This window comes from Anguilla anguilla, chromosome 15 (genome assembly GCF_013347855.1).
Source record: "Anguilla anguilla isolate fAngAng1 chromosome 15, fAngAng1.pri, whole genome shotgun sequence".
Taxonomy (NCBI): Eukaryota; Metazoa; Chordata; class Actinopteri; order Anguilliformes; family Anguillidae; genus Anguilla; species Anguilla anguilla.
The window spans coordinates 2,098,671-2,116,319 of NC_049215.1; the positions used below are offsets into that span (position 1 = coordinate 2,098,671).

General features: G+C 42.5%; 2 protein-coding genes across 8 annotated transcripts in view; one reads left to right on the forward strand and one right to left on the reverse strand.

The window, feature by feature from the left end:
* slc19a1 (solute carrier family 19 member 1) overlaps positions 1-2,445 on the forward strand; it is a 31,256-nt gene extending 28,811 nt beyond the window's left edge. For all 4 annotated transcript variants that reach the window (XM_035393979.1, XM_035393982.1, XM_035393981.1 and 1 more), the window contains one exon: positions 629-2,445. The gene's annotated coding sequence lies outside the window, so the exon portion shown is untranslated. The remainder of the gene's footprint in view (positions 1-628) is intronic.
* A 2,012-nt stretch (positions 2,446-4,457) lies between these two features.
* col18a1a (collagen type XVIII alpha 1 chain a) overlaps positions 4,458-17,649 on the reverse strand; it is a 113,557-nt gene continuing 100,365 nt past the window's right edge. For 3 of the 4 annotated variants that reach the window (XM_035394276.1, XM_035394275.1, XM_035394274.1), the window contains 12 exons: positions 15,550-15,577; positions 15,177-15,230; positions 14,351-14,385; positions 13,824-13,955; positions 13,443-13,602; positions 10,804-10,868; positions 10,190-10,318; positions 10,030-10,062; positions 9,153-9,890; positions 8,561-8,758; positions 7,255-7,370; positions 4,458-5,989 (listed from right to left, as the gene is read on the reverse strand). In XM_035394276.1, the coding sequence (XP_035250167.1) occupies positions 5,776-5,989; positions 7,255-7,370; positions 8,561-8,758; positions 9,153-9,890; positions 10,030-10,062; positions 10,190-10,318; positions 10,804-10,868; positions 13,443-13,602; positions 13,824-13,955; positions 14,351-14,385; positions 15,177-15,230; positions 15,550-15,577 (1,902 nt within the window). In that variant the 3' untranslated portion in view covers positions 4,458-5,775. The remainder of the gene's footprint in view (positions 5,990-7,254; positions 7,371-8,560; positions 8,759-9,152; positions 9,891-10,029; positions 10,063-10,189; positions 10,319-10,803; positions 10,869-13,442; positions 13,603-13,823; positions 13,956-14,350; positions 14,386-15,176; positions 15,231-15,549; positions 15,578-17,649) is intronic. The other variant, XM_035394277.1, reaches the window with a different exon arrangement.

Here is a 17,649-nt window from a genome sequence, read left to right on the forward strand (position 1 = left end):
TCGAGCCCTGTTTGAGACATTGACAAAATGTTAAACTATTCAAATTAAAATATGAGAGAATGTATCTAAGTGTGTCTGTCTGGTGTTTATTTGTTTTAGAGAGGCACCATATGTTTCAGATGCAGACCTAATTTTACTTAGTGTTACAATAAATAATTTTAAATCGTCCCGCTGAGAAAGTCATTGTTTTGGTCATGGAAATTCAGTTAAAGGTTGTGGAGAAGTCATTGAAAATCATTGGTGAAAAAGTGTATGAACCCTGTAATAATAATAATAAACGTTATTTATATAGCAACTTTCATATCATAAAATTCAGCTCAAAGTGTTTTACGAGAGAAACAATAGAAATCAGTACCACAGGTATTAAGATAAGGGACTGCCAATCAGAAATGAGCTTGTAAATATCCAATACAGAATGGACACGCCCTGCCTGCCCGCCAGCTCTCCTGTTCTGAAGTGGCACACTACATCGAAAGGACATTATTATTATAATAAATTATTATCATTATTATAAAATAATCGAAAGGATTATTTTCCTGTTTATAAAGTTAAACGGTTGAAACACAGGAGAACAGACCATGCTCACGTTGCTCATAATCCGTGGCTGAGAACTGTGTTTTCCCTGCAGAATCGAGTGGCCGCTTGGTCTCGCGAGGTCCTGGGTGCTGGTGTGGATCCTCCCCTTGCGACGGACCACCAGACGGAGGACATTTCGTGGAAGAGTGGGCAAAGACAGGAGAAGGGCCGGGAACATCCTGGGACCGAAAGGCCAAACTCTGGATTTCCCGTTTCGGTCCGACTGATTTTTCATATCGGTATAGGATAGCAGCTGCTGCTTTGATCTGAAATGTGAAATGTGCCTGGTATCTGTCATAGGCTGACATGTGTTCATGCAGTGATTTGTATGAGTGAATAATTAGAACACACAAGAATCCAAGTAGCAATACTGTAGTATTTTATTTTGATATCTTAAATTTATGTATCTGTTTACCCCCCTTTACAATACTCAAGGATATATGGTAAAGGACCTTGGGCAAAGATCTTCCATTTTATTTTTTCTTCCAAGATATTTCCATGTTGGTGGGGACATCCACCCCCCCCACAATATGTTCGCGATGCGCAGGATTTTGATTTAACTCCCAGAAAGCCTGTAGCAATGAGGATAGTGCTCACTAATCATGGTTCCAACTTAGATTTACCATAGTGAGCTTACTGCTCATAGCTTTAAACATGCAAAAATTATAAATTAAAATGTCGAATTTCAAATTTTCAGAACAATTTCAGTTTTTGATAACCATAGGGACTAATATGAATGAATGGTCCACTGTTACAATTTTCCTTGAATATGAAGCATATAAATTGGTAAGTGCCAAGATATGGCAGTATGCATCTGTGCAGATTACTGATGAAAGTCAAGACGGGTGACTTGACTTAGCTCTTTCCTGGTGGGGATTCTCAGTGTGGCAGACCAGCATGTATAATCTAGGGGACAAGATGTACACGTTATATTTTCTTTTATATTTGTGTATTTTCTTTTCCTGTGATACTTGCATTTCAGCTGAATGGAGGTCTTCCAATATCTATCATTCCCAATTGGAGTCAGTTGTTCAGGTTGGTTTTGAATGAAATATTTTTTAAGAACTGAACAAAATCAGAATGTATTCATTTTGTGTTTTTTTTTTTTGCCCTTTGGACCACATATACAAAACAATCAAGTTTTATTTACTAGGAGGCTCACAGGAAAGATGGTGTAACAGGTGTACCAGCCTATTTTGTAATGCTGAACATGAATTATTTTTTTATACTGAATATCAAGGAATTTTTATAGTCTTGATTTTTAAATTGTGCAGTGTTCTGTAACAGTTGAGGCCCATTCTTTTCTGTTGGTTGTATTCAAATTTCTGGATTCAAATACTTTTCTGTGCTCTGTTGATCTTGCCTGGTTTAATTGAGCTTGCCAATATGACCAGAGGCGGGTTTTGAACTTTTTGAGAGTACTTCATTGGTTCCAATGCACCAGACAAGATCAGTAAAGTGTAGAATAGTATTTGACCCAGGTTTGTAAATATTTCAGAAGGCTTACTGCCATATTTCATAAATTTAACATCACCTGAGCACAAGAAGCTTTGCAGTGCTGTGATTCACTGCTGTTTATTTCACTTTTATTCGTATTTTTTCACAGTGATGGGATCATCCCCAGTCCAAGTGAATTATTATTAGTGAATTGGTATCATTACAATTAGTGAATTATTATTAGTGATAATTATACGTTGTTTCTGAAGCAATGCAGACAGTGGCGGTAATGTGAAGATTAGAGCCCGACCGATATATCGGTTTGGCCTATATATCGGCCATTATTTGACTTTTTTGACAACATCAGGATCGTCAGTTATGCCGCCGATGTGTCCCGATTTTTAAATAAGTATAATAAACAAAAAAAAACAATGATTATTTATCTGTACTTGTCTGTTCGAACGTTGTAATTTACTAGAATTATCCAGTAGAGGGAGCTCTAATACAAGTGTGAACTGCAGCATCTGACTTCTGACTTCTGCGCTACTTCTGTAATAAGACGTTTGTCACTCGTGCCTCATCCAGTATTCTCCACTGCAAGACTTGTCTGCACAGATTTGATTGCCGCGATAAAGGTATGTATATTTAGTGAAAGTTTTTAATTAAATGCGTTTATACGACCACTATGTTTATCAATCCTCATCATCGAGCGAGCTAGCTAACGTATTTGGCTCACTTTAGCAAGCTAGCTGGCTAGCAAGCCTTTATGAAGTGGAAGTGAGCACATAAGCAGCGTAGGATCTACATTTCCAGAGGACATCGCTGTATTCTCAAATAAATAACCAGCCAAAATAAAATGGTGATTGAATGCATCACACATTTGGTTTTTTATCTGAGATAATGATATTAGCTACTATATGATGCTGTGTCAATGCGTTATTGCAAGCGAGTGTGTCATCTAGTCACTCGTCATCGTAGCAAGCTAACCAGACAGTAAAAACGCCGATAAAACACTTCTGACGTGGATCATTTTAAGCCATGTTATCTAGCTTTGTCGTGATAACATGAGAGAAGGATTGCTGTTGGAGAAGTGAATCAACCAACAGTTAGCGCGGGTAACCTGCACGAAAGCGCATTGTAGTTTTTTTTTCACGTATTTCATCCAGTCAATTTAATTTCATCTAACGTTACACTTGATTCATTCTTTAGCTCCGCTAGATAATGTCTTACTCTTTGAGATCATGTAGTAGAAATAAAATAAGAAAATATAATTCATTTGACTTACTGAGAATATATAATAAGAAATAATGAGGCTGTGTCAATAGCTAATGCGTTATTGCGAGCGAGTGTGTCATCTAGTCGTGCGTCAGAGCGCATTGTAGTTATTTTCACCACCGAATTCTTATGGACAAGGAAGCTCGCTAGATAGTCTTACTCTTTGAGAGTACTGAGAATAGATACTAAGAAATAATAACTAATTAATAATAATAATAACAACAATAATAATATTCATAAAAATACATGTTTGAAACTGGAAAATTAATTTTTTTTAGATGGCTGGAAAAGAAAGGAGTAAAAGCAAGGTGTGGAGTTATTTTGATTTCACACTCTTAAAGATGGTGTTAATATATATATTTAATTTAATATCATCTTTTACATTTTTTTTTTATCTAAAAAGTTCTTTGTGTGTTTATTTTTATTTTTATTTTTATTTGTTTGCTTATAAGTTAAATGTTCTTAAATATAGAAACTTTAATAAAATATAGGTTTTTTAAATAAATTTGAAAATGTTGCACTTTTTGACAAAATATCGGTCAGAACATCGGTAATCGGTGGGCTAGGATTCTCCAAAATCGGGATCGGCATCGGACCCAAAAATCTGGCATCGGTCGGGCTCTAGTGAAGATGTATCTACTTAATGCTGGAACTGAATCAGTGAATGTCAGTGACCGCTGTGCTGTTTGTAGAAGCTGACAATCGTACGGTTTTGAAAAGAACAAGCTTCTTTTTTTTTCCACACCGTACAGTGTTTCCTTTGAATTAGATTAAAACATTTTTTTTATTTTTTTATTTTTATGATAGATGAGGGGATTTTTGGTCCTTATATCTCCAGTGTTACTGGCCTTAATCTGTGAACCAATAACTAACTACAAGTGTTACTGCTGTAAAAATAACATTTTTGATTTGTACTGATTTACAGATAAACGATTCCAAAAAGGATTGTGTGTTTGCTTCCCCCCCCCCCCCCCCCCCCCCCCCCTTTGTTTAAGCAAAGTTAATCAGATGCTTGTCCAAGTACTTCATTAAGGTCTACTGGACCTGCATTTAAATGATGCAGATGAACAGTCAATGAATTCCTAATTTCTTTTTACAATTAAAAAAAAAAAAAAAAGTTTATTTCCGCTGCTGAAAATCTGCCAGGAAAAAGCACCAAAACAGAGTCGTGAAAGACAAAATTCATTTATTCAGTGCCTGGGAGAAATGGTACAGCACATACTGATTACAAAAAGAAGTGAGATCCACAGGTTCATTGTGTTTGTGCTGGAACACCTCAGCGGGATTGCCTGAGTCGGTCTGAAGGGGATTCCACGAGGAACTAATGCAGGAGAGTCTTCATCACACATCTTTTACCCATATATCACCGGGGCATTCACGCAGAGCAGAGCTGCATTGGAACGGGTTCGAGCCGCTTCCAAAACATGGCAGACGCCAACTCCGCGGTGCAAAACGTGCTCGATTAGTCGGTCAGTTGACCCTTACAAATGCTACTCTGTTTCTGAAGCTCGTATGCACTTAACATGGGAAAATATAAATATACCTTTTTATTTTTATTCCAGAGTATGCATCAGCTATGCCCTTGCTTGTATTACGACATTTTAAGGCAGAGTTTGGATTATAAAAATGGGACATATACTTCCATATGAATTAACAATGAAAAGCCAGAAATGATGTCACAAAATGCCTGTGACCCCATACATAAAAGCATAGCAATATTTTTGGGAGTGGGGGGGGGGTGGGGGTTGGCCATTTTTGGGGTTTGTAATATCTGAAGTAGACCACAATTTCCCATCGGGAAATGCTTATGGATGCATTGGCTTGCATGCACATTCACATTTTATTTTCTCAACAAACTGTTTTCTGCCTCAGTAATGGGCTAGAGCTAATTTAAATCTAAAAATGACTTTTTTTCCCCCCAAATTGTATTTCCTGTTGTCTCAGTTGAAAAATAAATATCTTTTTAATAGCTTTTTTTTTTAGTTAAAATATTCTTTGAAGGTTGCACTGCCCTTCAATATTCCACAGTCCATAGATGAAGAATAAAAATGAAAAACAAAAAATCTGAAGTGTTATACAAAATTATAGCTACAACTGGTTAAATATACCAATTAAAAGACATCTTAAAAAGTAACGACAAAAAAAAAAAAAAAAAAAACACGAACAACAACCATTTCATATACAAAATTTAAACCAGATACAATTTTAAAACACCGCCAAGGTTGGCTTCTCTTCTGTTTATCGTTCACCCCTTTAGGAAATATGTGCCCACGCCTCGTGACAGAGCAAACGCCTTTTTTGTTAGATCCATCTCTTTGGCATTACGGAGGGGAAGAGGAGACAAGAAGCCTCGTCTCTGCTAGGGAGGAGTCGCAGAGCCAGTTCAAAGGGCATGTGTGTGTGTGTGTGTTTGGAGGGGGCGGGGTTAAAGTGGGGAGGCCCTGCTTGGTCAGCTGTGATAGGTTAAGGTGGAGAAAGAGGCGGGGTTTATTTTTTGGACTGTGCGATGTAGCTGTTCTCGATGCACAGGACAATGTACCGGCTGGAGCAGCTCCTGGCCGCCTGCTCGAGCAGCTGCCCAGCCTGGAGGGAGGACGCCATGCCCGTCATCACCTGATCCTCCATGCGCCACGTCTCGCAGTAGTTATCCGTCTGCCGGTGACCCCTGCTGCTGGAGCCGTGCCATACCATCTTCTGCGGCCTTCACACAAAACAGGAAACGTCAACCAAGAGGTCGAAGGTCACCAGTGTACTTTAACAACGAGGTTTTTCCGAGCTCCCCAGTGATTTATACTTCTGGAGGAATCGAGGCACTTAAATCCAGCATCACAACTAGATTAATAGGATTTTCCAAAATTACGCAAAGGATTGCTTTGTAATAACATTATGGAGGACGATATGTCTCAAATTAGTCTTCATCAGACGATGTTAAGTGCTTTGATGTCTAAAGAGACACACTGCAATTTTTGTGCAACTTTTGTGCCTTTGAAACTTTTTTGCATTTGAGTAGCACCTTGTAAAGGTCGAAGGTCACCAGTGTACCATGGCATTGTAAAGGTGCAGCTCACTTTAAACTTGTTTGCAACTCTTCTTAGTAAGACTAGTTTCATGCAACAGCCAGATACATCAAAGCTTGTTGGAAAGTCGAGCTGACAGACAGCTGCAGTATATTGAAATCATTTAAAGAAGAAATGGACAGAAGCGACAAAAGACTAAAGACAAGTGATCTGGTCTTTCGGAAAGGAGATAACAGTCATCGAGTTTATGCAAGATTGGTAGCCTAAATGCAGTCATATGTTTTACTTAGATCTTGTGTGGACATCAGCAAAATTAGCTAGCCAGAAGTAAATTAGAATAACATTAATGACATATTGTTAACTAGCAAGCAAGTCTGTCAGTTGATCATTGTCAACAAAGAAAACCACAGACTAATATTAGCTGTACTGTAGGTAGGCCTATTTCAGAAAGTCAACATTAACCCACACATGCTTCATTTTTTGGACAGTGTTATCTAAAAATCTGCAAGCATCACTGCACATACAAATAAATGAAACTCAAGAGTTGATAGAAAGTAACTATTATGAGACGATTCAAAATGTGAAATGTTCATATTTTTCAATCTCATTGTGTAACTAAAATTGCGTGAAAATATCACTTCTATGCAACTTTTTCCACAAGCCTGCACAGAAGTTTCACTGTGTGAAGCTGACCTAAATCTCTAAATTGACCACAAACATGTGCCTCTTGTGACAGCATCTGTATTGCAGTCACTCCAGAGTCCTAGTTGAATTCTCAAGTAGACCTTTACCAGCCTAACGTTGGCTGCATCCAAAACCTCAAAAGCCGCACCCTTCCTTCCTTTACCGAATATACAGAGCAAAGGTGAAGACAATATGGCTGCAGCCTCGCCCAGCCAATCGGCAGTGACTTTGGAAGCGAGTATTCGAACCCGGGCCAGGGACTCACCAAGCGCTGTCTCTGAGGATGTCTCTTCCGTCGAAAGAGTAGATGGGGACGCCGTCCTTCATCTTCCCGCCCACTTCGCTGAACAGGGACTCCCAGCTGTTAAACAGCACTTGGTCCTAAAGGGCAGGAGCAGACAGACAGGATGCTCTCAGTGATACACTTTTTATTTATAAAGGACATGGCAGGTCCTCATAAACAGGTCTGTGCATACTATCAGTGATACACTTTTCATTTATAAAGGACATGGCAGGTCCTCATAAACAGTGTGCATTTAATTCTCAGTAAAGGGACACCTCGGCCTTTTAACAGTTCTAAAATTAATGCACTACAAAATCCAGCATTCTAAAGCACTTAAACAGCAACATTATTCTTTGGATTTTGAATTGATGTTACATTCCCTCCCATTTTCAATGTCCAATTTCACTATTGATGGCAACGTTGAATCACAGTTCTAGTAACTGGCTTCATTTAGGGTTGCCAACCATCCCGCAAAATACGGAATCGTCCCTTATTTGGACAGTAGAATAGGCGTTCCGTATTTAACTCATGGCAACGGGACGCATTTTCTTCCGTATCTTTGTGAATGATTGCGTTTATAGTAACCGCTGTTTTGAATATAATTAAATAGTTAGCTAGCTAGCCGGGATAACAAGCGTGCCGTGAAACCACTTTGACCCAAAACCCAGCTGAATTATAATATTGGCTAGGTGACAAGTGACGGGGAACCTATAATAAAGCTAGCTAGCATTCAAATCCGGTTTCAGAGGGTCTTCAGAAGTGTCTACACTGCTTGACCACACCATTTTAAAAAGCAAGACAGAGCTAGGCAGATGAATTTGATTGAGTTATGGTTTTATGCAGTTTTCTTAAAAAATGACAAAAATGAATTAACGACCAGAGGTTTTTGCTTAACAACAGTGCAAATAGAACTACCAACTAGAGTTTTGCTTGACAACAGTAAAACAATATGCCCAAACAGCCGCGGAAGATTATTTCGATTTTGGGCTATTAAGTCAATAAAAATCAAATAATATGAAAGTAACCATATAGTCATTGTACTTCAGTGGTGGTTAAGCGACCTCGGCTTCGCCTCGGCCGCATCACCCCCCCCCCCCCCCCCCGTCATACATTATTTTCCCGATAGCCCGTCATGGTTTGTTTCTTACTTAAGGAACAGGAGCAAGGACAAAGTTCCTGGAGGAAACAGGAAGAAGCTTTGGGCAGGTCCCCGCGGAGAGGGGAGGCAGACACGACGCAGACCAGTTAAAGCGATTTCAGGGTGTGGAGGGACAGGAGCTTTGCTTACTCTGAGGTTGACGATGGGAAGGTTGTCGCGATCGGACTTGCGCACGATGCTGTAGAGGTCCTGGAGCTTGGACGATAAGAAGGCGCGGAAGGTGCCCTTGAGCCCGACGGCGCGCGCCTGCTGGAAGCACAGGTAGTCCGCGCCCCGGATCCCGCGCATGTTACCCACTTGGGGGGTGTTGAGAGCAATCAGGTGCAGCTGAGGACAGAAGCGAGCGTTGAAACCGAAAACAAGGCAGCGGGAGGAGGTTCCCACTTCAGCAAACAAATAAACAAACATGCATAGTGAGGGCAGGTGCGAATTCCTGGATCAAACGTGTGTGTGTGTGTGTGTGCGCGCGCGTGTGAGTGTGTGTGTGCGTGTGTGTGTGTGTGTTTGTGCGTGTGTGTGTGTGTGTGTTTGTGTGTGTGTGTGTGCGTGTGTGTGTGTGCGTGCATGCATGTGTGCATGTGTGCGTGTGCGTGCGTGCGTGTGCGTGTGTGTGCGTGCGTGTGTGTTTGTGCGTGTGTGTGTGCGTGCGTGCATGCATGTGTGCATGTGTGCGTGCGTGTGCGTGCGTGCGTGTGTGTGTATAGCGAGGACAGGTACTCACTCCTGGACCTGACGTGTGCTCGTGTGCGGCAGGCTGTGGCTCCGGGGGCCTTGGCCGGTGCTGGGGATGGTGATGGGGCCGGGTCTCTGGGTACCGCGGGTCCGGATTGGATGGGTACCTGGGATCTGGTTGAGAGGGGTACTGTGGATCAGGCTGGGAGGGGTATCTGGGATCAGGATGGGTGGGGTATCTAGGATCGTGCTGGGAGGGGTGTCTAGGATCGTGCTGGGAGGGGTGTCTAGGATCGTGCTGGGAGGGGTACTGTGGGTCAGGCTGGGAGGGGTATCTGGGATCTGGATTAGAGGGGTATCTGGGATCTGGATTAGAGGGGTTGTGGGGATTGGGGTTAGAGGGGTTGTGGGGATTGGGGTTAGAGGGGTTGTGGGGATTGTGGTAGGAGGGGTTGTGGGGATTGTGGTCAGAGGGGTTGTGGGGATTGGGGTTAGAGGGGTTGTGGGGATTGTGGTCGGAGGGGTTGTGGGGATTGTGGTCGGAGGGGTTGTGGGGATTGTGGTCAGAGGGGTTGTGGGGATTGTGGTCAGAGGGGTTGTGGGGATTGGGGTAATGACTTTCTGGCTGACTGGGCTCACTGTTGGGGACCTCTGGGCGTTGAGGTGGGGGCTGGAGAGGCTGGTTCTCAGGACCACTGTTTGCTAAGCGCTCAGCGCCACTGTTGGGGTTATTCTCCGGTTCGTAGTGGACCACAGGGGGCGGCTGGACTGCAGCAACCTCGTTCTCCTGAACACAGAGATCGCTACGTTAGCATGCAGTTGATGGAAATGTCCCATTTTAACCATGCAGCACATACTGTATACACTCGCCCAATATTTTAACTCAGCCTTCTAAAACAGCCTTCTGCTGTGTTATGAAAACTCACCTGATCTCTAGAGAAAGCCTGGTAATCCCCAAGCTGTAATAAAATGAACAAAAAAACAACATATTACACTGTGAAACACCCTTCATCTCTCGTCAGGATGTAGGAAGGTAAAGCGTAGTTCGCGTGAATGGAAGCTGCTGTTCTGCGGACGGGTCCTTACTATGACTTGTCGGATTCCTTCTCTGACTCTGATGTAGAGGTCGGCGCGGTCCTCGATGAAAATCAGCGTCCCCTCCTGCTGTCTCCGCGCAGTGGCCAGCATGGTGTTGTACGACCTCAGCACCGTCACCTGCCGGATACGAGGGCGAAAACGACACGGGCAGGCCTTTAGACATCTAGTTCAAAGACCGTAATCAAGCCATTGATCGACCGATCTTCATTTCTGCATATCGCCATTGACAGGTTATTACACAGCACTGTATTTTCTTAGAGGGAATCACAAAAAACCCTCAACCCTTAAAAAGCGATCAAACTGAACTGGTGAATTGTGTGATACAAAAGAAAATGTTGCTTGTGAGGGCTGTGAATGAGCAGTTAAATTAGGCGAAGTACAGAACTTTCTGGTTTGTTGGCTCACAGACTCAAATAATGAGACTCCCATTTTTGACAAAAATGTCCCAACAAGCAAATTAGAATATATATATATATATATATATATATATATATATATATATATATATATATCCTGTCTCTTTGATAAATTAGTGTCCATTTCTCATTCAGTAATTGATATCACTGTACTTCTCCTACAGTTCATTGCTTCCTTGCACTCACCCCTGAAGAATGTCCAGGACTCCCAGGGGGGCCAGGAGGGCCAGGAGGTCCAGGAATACTGATAGCTGAAACCGAGATATCAAACATACCTATTTATTTTCAGTCACTTTCGACATGAAACGGAGATACCAAACATACCTATTTATTCAGTCACTTTCGACATGAAACGGAGATACCAAACATACCTATTTATTCAGTCACTTTCGACTTGACAGAGATATCAAACATACTTATTTATTCAGTCACTTTCGACATGAAACGGAGATACCAAACATACCTATTTATTCAGTCACTTTCGACATGAAACGGAGATATCAAACATACCTATTTATTCAGTTACTTTCAACATAAACAGAGATATCAAACATCTATTTATTCAGTCACTTTCGACATGAAACGGAGATACTAAACATATCTATTTATTCAGTCACTTTCGACATGAAATGGAGATATCAAACATACCGATTAATTCAGTCACTTTCGACATAAACAAAGATATCAAACACACCTATTTATTCAATCGCTTTTAAAACGCAGTACAGTCAATCAGCTCTCAAATTTCTGAATGAAAATTCTGGGAATAAGCAAAATTGGGTTAGGGTTAGTTATTAGAGTGAGTGGGTGAGTGAGGTATAGTGCTTACGGTGTGTAGGTCTGTAGTGTTGGGGTTAGTTATTAGAGTGAGTGAGTGAGTGAGTGAGGTATAGTGCTTACGGTGTGTAGGTCTGTAGGGTTAGGGTTAGTTATTAGAGTGAGTGGGTGAGTGAGGTATAGTGCTTACGGTGTGTAGGTCTGTAGGGTTAGGGTTAGTTATTAGAGTGAGTGGGTGAGTGAGGTATAGTGCTTACGGTGTGTAGGTCTGTATGGTTAGGGTTAGTTATTAGAGTGAGTGGGTGAGTGGAGTGCAGTAGTGTATTTACGGTGTGTAGGTCTGTAGGGTTAGGGTTAGTTATTAGAGTGAGTGGGTGAGTGAGGTATAGTGCTTATGGTGTGTAGGTCTGTAGGGTTAGGGTTAGTTATTAGAGTGAATGGGTGAGTGAGGTATAGTGCTTACGGTGTGTAGGTCTGTAGGGTTAGGGTTAGTTATTAGAGTGAGTGAGTGAGTGAGGTACAGTGCTTATGGTGTGTAGGTCTGTAGGGTTAGGGTTAGTTATTAGAGTGAATGGGTGAGTGAGGTATAGTGCATACGGTGTGTAGGTCTGTAGGGTTAAGGTTAATTATTAGAGTGAGTGAGTGAGTGAGGTACAGTGCTTATGGTGTGTAGGTCTGTAGGGTTAGGGTTAGTTATTAGAGTGAGTGGGTGAGTGGAGTGCAGTAGTGTATTTACGGTGTGTAGGTCTGTAGGGTTAGGGTTAGTTATTAGAGTGAGTGAGTGAGTGAGTGAGGTATAGTGCTTACGGTGTGTAGGTCTGTAGTGTTAGGGTTAGTTATTAGAGTGAGTGAGTGAGTGAGTGAGGTATAGTGCTTACAGTGTGTAGGTCTGTAGGGTTAGGGTTAGTTATTAGAGTGAGTGAGTGAGTGAGTGAGGTATAGTGCTTACAGTGTGTAGGTCTGTAGGGTTAGGGTTAGTTATTAGAGTGAGTGGGTGAGTGAGGTATAGTGCTTACGGTGTGTAGGTCTGTAGGGTTAGGGTTAGTTATTAGAGTGAGTGGGTGAGTGAGGTATAGTGCTTACGGTGTGTAGGTCTGTATGGTTAGGGTTAGTTATTAGAGTGAGTGGGTGAGTGGAGTGCAGTAGTGTATTTACGGTGTGTAGGTCTGTAGGGTTAGGGTTAGTTATTAGAGTGAGTGGGTGAGTGAGGTATAGTGCTTATGGTGTGTAGGTCTGTAGGGTTAGGGTTAGTTATTAGAGTGAATGGGTGAGTGAGGTATAGTGCTTATGGTGTGTAGGTCTGTAGGGTTAAGGTTAATTATTAGAGTGAGTGAGTGAGTGAGGTACAGTGCTTATGGTGTGTAGGTCTGTAGGGTTAGGGTTAGTTATTAGAGTGAGTGGGTGAGTGGAGTGCAGTAGTGTATTTACGGTGTGTAGGTCTGTAGGGTTAGGGTTAGTTATTAGAGTGAGTGAGTGAGTGAGTGAGGTATAGTGCTTACGGTGTGTAGGTCTGTAGTGTTAGGGTTAGTTATTAGAGTGAGTGAGTGAGTGAGTGAGGTATAGTGCGTACAGTGTGTAGGTCTGTAGGGTTAGGGTTAGTTATTAGAGTGAGTGGGTGAGTGAGGTATAGTGCTTACGGTGTGTAGGTCTGTATGGTTAGGGTTAGTTATTAGAGTGAGTGGGTGAGTGGAGTGCAGTAGTGTATTTACGGTGTGTAGGTCTGTAGGGTTAGGGTTAGTTATTAGAGTGAGTGGGTGAGTGAGGTATAGTGCTTATGGTGTGTAGGTCTGTAGGGTTAGGGTTAGTTATTAGAGTGAGTGAGTGAGTGAGTGAGGTATAGTGCTTACAGTGTGTAGGTCTGTAGGGTTAGGGTTAGTTATTAGAGTGAATGGGTGAATGAGGTATAGTGCTTACGGTGTGTAGGTCTGTAGTGTTAGGGTTAGTTATTAGAGTGAGTGGGTGAGTGAGGTATAGTGCTTACGGTGTGTAGGTCTGTAGGGTTAGGGTTAGTTATTAGATTGGGTGAGTGAGTGAGGTAGAGTGCTTACGGTGGTTAGGTCTGTAGGCCCCTGGCAGTGAGGGGGACCCTGGGGGCCCTGGTGGCCCCGGTGGGCCTGGGGCCCCTTGGCGACCATCGTAACCAACTCCTGGGTTTCCTGGTGGGCCCTGTGGCCCCGGGGGGCCGGGGATTGAGTCTCCTTTCGGTCCCTTGGGAAAGGCAGGAGAGCGGCACATGACGTCAGAGCACATCTATAACACCATCACCCCCCACTCGGAGAGCAACGGGTTCTCCCGTGAATACTGCAACACCATCACCCCCCAACCAAACAGGGACAGGTACTCCCGGGAATCCCGCAACACCATCACCCCCCATCCGGAGAGCGACGGGTTCTCCCAGGAATCCCGCCACCTTCCGCCCAGCCTCTTACCGGCAGTCCTGGGTTTCCGGGAACGCCTGGGGGGCCCTGAACGCCGCCGTAGCGGGGGTCGTAGTAGCCACCGCCCGGCTCTCCTTTCTCCCCCCTGAGTCCAGGATCTCCCTGCTCCCCTTTCAACTGGCTCTGGACAGGCACACATTTCACTTCACTGCTCTGTCCTGAACTTACATTACATCACATGCCATTACATAACACTACATCACATTACATTCATTCAGCCAGAGCCCATACAGAGAAGGTTATGTGAAAGATAGTTGCAGACCTGGCTAACGACCTTCTCAGGTCTGTGAGTATAACTGCGACAACACTAATGTACTAATTAAATTAACAGTATGTTAACTCATGCCAACCTGGAACCATGATAGATTCATAGAGCTAGCATCTATAAAAACCATACAGCATGCCAATGATACGATCCTAAAGTAACTATGTATAAAAGAGTGTGAGGGTGGGAGTTCAGAGCAAGCAGACAAAATGGATAAGTGGTTAGAGCCAGTCTGAGACGCAGCTGAGCTCACCTTCAGTGTATAAATGTCGAAGTCAGAGCCCAGACCTTGTGGAGTGAGAATAATTCAGTCAGAGTCCGAGCACATAAAACATGCCTGACTGAAACGAAGCCGCAACACACAGGGAACTTCACCCAAACGTCTGACTTCAATGCTACTTTTATCAGTACACTGGTAATATGAAAACATTAGCAGCACACAATCTGCTAGATACTGGACCTGACCCTGCTCCTGACACAATCCGCTTGAGTGACACATTTGGCCGAGGAAGCCACGCCCACTCAGTGCAGAAGAGCAGGGGTTTCCAATCTTATCCGGAAAGGGCCGGTGTGAGTGCAGGTTTTCGTTTTAGCCCAGCACTATGAAGCCTGATTCAACCAATTAACTAATCATGGTCTTCAATCAAGACTCTGATAAGCAGAATCAGGTGTGCTGGGAATCAGTGCTGGGCTGCACCCATACCGGCCCTTTTCGGATAAGATTGGACACCCCAGTAGTACAGCGTTTGAGATGCAGTATGTAGCCACGCCCCCTTAGTTTTTTCAAAAATATTTTATTCTTTATTTTATTTTTATTGAATGCCCGTTCAGCTTTCATCATAGGAGACTACGTGGTTCCCGAGACGAGACCTGAGAATTGCTGGATCGCGATGACATCATCACTTCAAACTGTCTTTTCCGCATGACAGAAATGTGTTTCTGACACATTAAAGTGGGATCATATGAATTATTCTGAGGGCAAGACAGTCACAGAACACACCAAATGAGTTTCGAATTACCTTCTTTTAAAAAAAAATGTTTGCATTAATTACCTGTAGCATACAGGTAAAACATCTCACCTGCTGTTCCAGGAATGCCCGGTTCTCCGCGGTCACCTTTATCCCCCTTTGTGGCTGAGAATTAAAAGCATTTAAAAAATACATTTTCTCGTCGTTTTTTCACGTCGTTAATTTCCGTAAGGCTTTATTGATCAAATACTTAAAAACATTTACACGGCATGATGAAGCCTGCGGAAGCTACACATGCTCTTTATGAGTGAAGGCCCAGCCTAGACCCTGTTAAGTTGTTAAGTACGGTAAAATACGGGCACCCATCTTCAGTTCTCAGACCGCAGTGTTTGGGTCTGCATGCTCTCCCTCTCGAGCTGGATTATTTAAATATGAATAAAACTCAATCAGCAGGATCTGGAAGGGAAAAAAAAGCTGGACTCACCTGGGTAAAACCGTGCATCGTCATAGCGCTGTAACAGAGTGACAGACAAAGGCACAGCTGTAAGAATTTTTACACACAGTATAGCGCTTAAGATTAGATGTAAGGTATACTTTTATTGAACCCCGTGGGGTCATTTGTCCTCTGCATTTGACCCATCCTAGTTACTTAGGAGCAGTGGGCAGCCGCAGTGCAGCGCCCGGGGACCAACTCCAGTTCTGAGGCCAGTCCCTTGGTCAAGGGCACCTGCAGGAGCGCACCTAACATGCATGCCTTTGAGTGTGGGAGGAAACCGGAGTACCCGGAGTAAACCCACGCAAACACGGGGAGAACATGCAAACTCCACGCAGAGACGATCCGGTCGGACCCGGATTCGAACCCAGAACCTCCTTTTTGCGAGGCAGCAGTGCTAACCACTATGCCACCGTGCCCGCCCATGTAGTCTGCAGGCATATAGTTTGAATTTGTCTACATAAATAACACCATTTCATAAGTTCATCACTATTTGGCCTTTCATAACCGCCTAGAGTACAGTACAGAGTACAGCTCCTCAGGTCATAGCTGGGGCTCTGTGAGAAACATGTATGTAGACAGTTAAACTGACACCCAGCATTTCCCTCCTATTAACCCCAACAGCTTAACAGTTATACACAGTCAGCCTAAACCCAACCACAGACGCTTAACCTTCTCACAGATCATCCTATGATTCAATTCCTCACACTGACTTTAATCAACTATTGGGATGGCAGGCACTTTTCAGGGTTCCCTACAGAAATAACCGCAATGACCACAGACTCTCAGCCCTTAAAAACCTCCATTTCTGTACCGACTGAACTCATTTCAACAGACAGAATTCACAAACAACTTCACACATCCGCACAATAAAGCCCCAAACCTAGGGTATTTTGTGTTTTTTCCTCCTTCTTCTGCCTGATTACATCATCACCAATGCTCCAGGCCCACAAAGAACATGTCTTCCCATTGGACACTTAGGTAGGTAAGTGTCAATTAAATTAAAAAAAATTGCCTCATGCAAGACATTTCAATGAATGTATGAAACTGCCGGTGAATACCTACAGAAAATACCTACAGCATATTTTTATGCGTGGTTGTCAAGTTCGTTTTACAAAATGTACAAGTTTTGTATATTTGTAACTTAAAATAAATACTGTACATAGCTATATACACACATAGATAGATTACTTAATTATCCAAATGGGGACATTTCCCTAGCAGCATTTACAAACAGATATTAATACCAAGAAAAATACAATCATTCATACTACAAAAGGGGGGGGGGGTGCGTAAGATAATAATTTTAATATTGAGGCATATTAGATAAAAATTGAATCTTACAAACCCATCCACACATATGTTTGTAAGATTGAATAGCCAATATTGTTTCTTGTAACTTGGTGTCATTTTGATATCAATACTTTGAATGGCTGGCCTAGATTTCGCAAGTGCGAATAGACATTTCTTTGAATGTGCAAGTAACTTGGCATTTTTGTACGTTGAAAATGTGTTTTTCTCCAGACTATACATACAGTGCCGTGAAAAAGTACTAGTCCCCTTCCTGATTTCTTCTATTATTGCATATTTGTTACACTGAATGGTTCACTCAAAACACAAAAGCAACTCCACATCTGAATGGCTGGAAATAATCAGAATTAAAGTTCTGGAGAGGCCTAGTCAAAGTCCTGACTTGAACCCAATAGAGATGCAGTGGCAGGACCTGAAATGAGCAGTTCATGCTCAAAAACTTTACAATTTGCCAGAATTAAAGCAGTTCTACAAAGAAGAGTGGGCTAAAATTCCTCCACAGTGATACAAAAGACTAATATGAAATTATAAGAATTGTTTGGTTGCAGTTATTGCTGCTAAAGGTTGTGCAACCAGTTATTAAGTTTAAGGGGCAATTACTTTTTCATATGGGTGTTTGAAAACTTTTTTCATTAAATTAATTTTTTTAATGTGTTTCGTGTTTACTCAGGATTTGTCTTTTTTACAAGCGACGAATGCAAATATTGAATTTTGTCTAAAGATCTTGAAACCATTCAGTTTGACAAAAATGCAAAAACAGAGGAAATCAGGAAGGGGCAA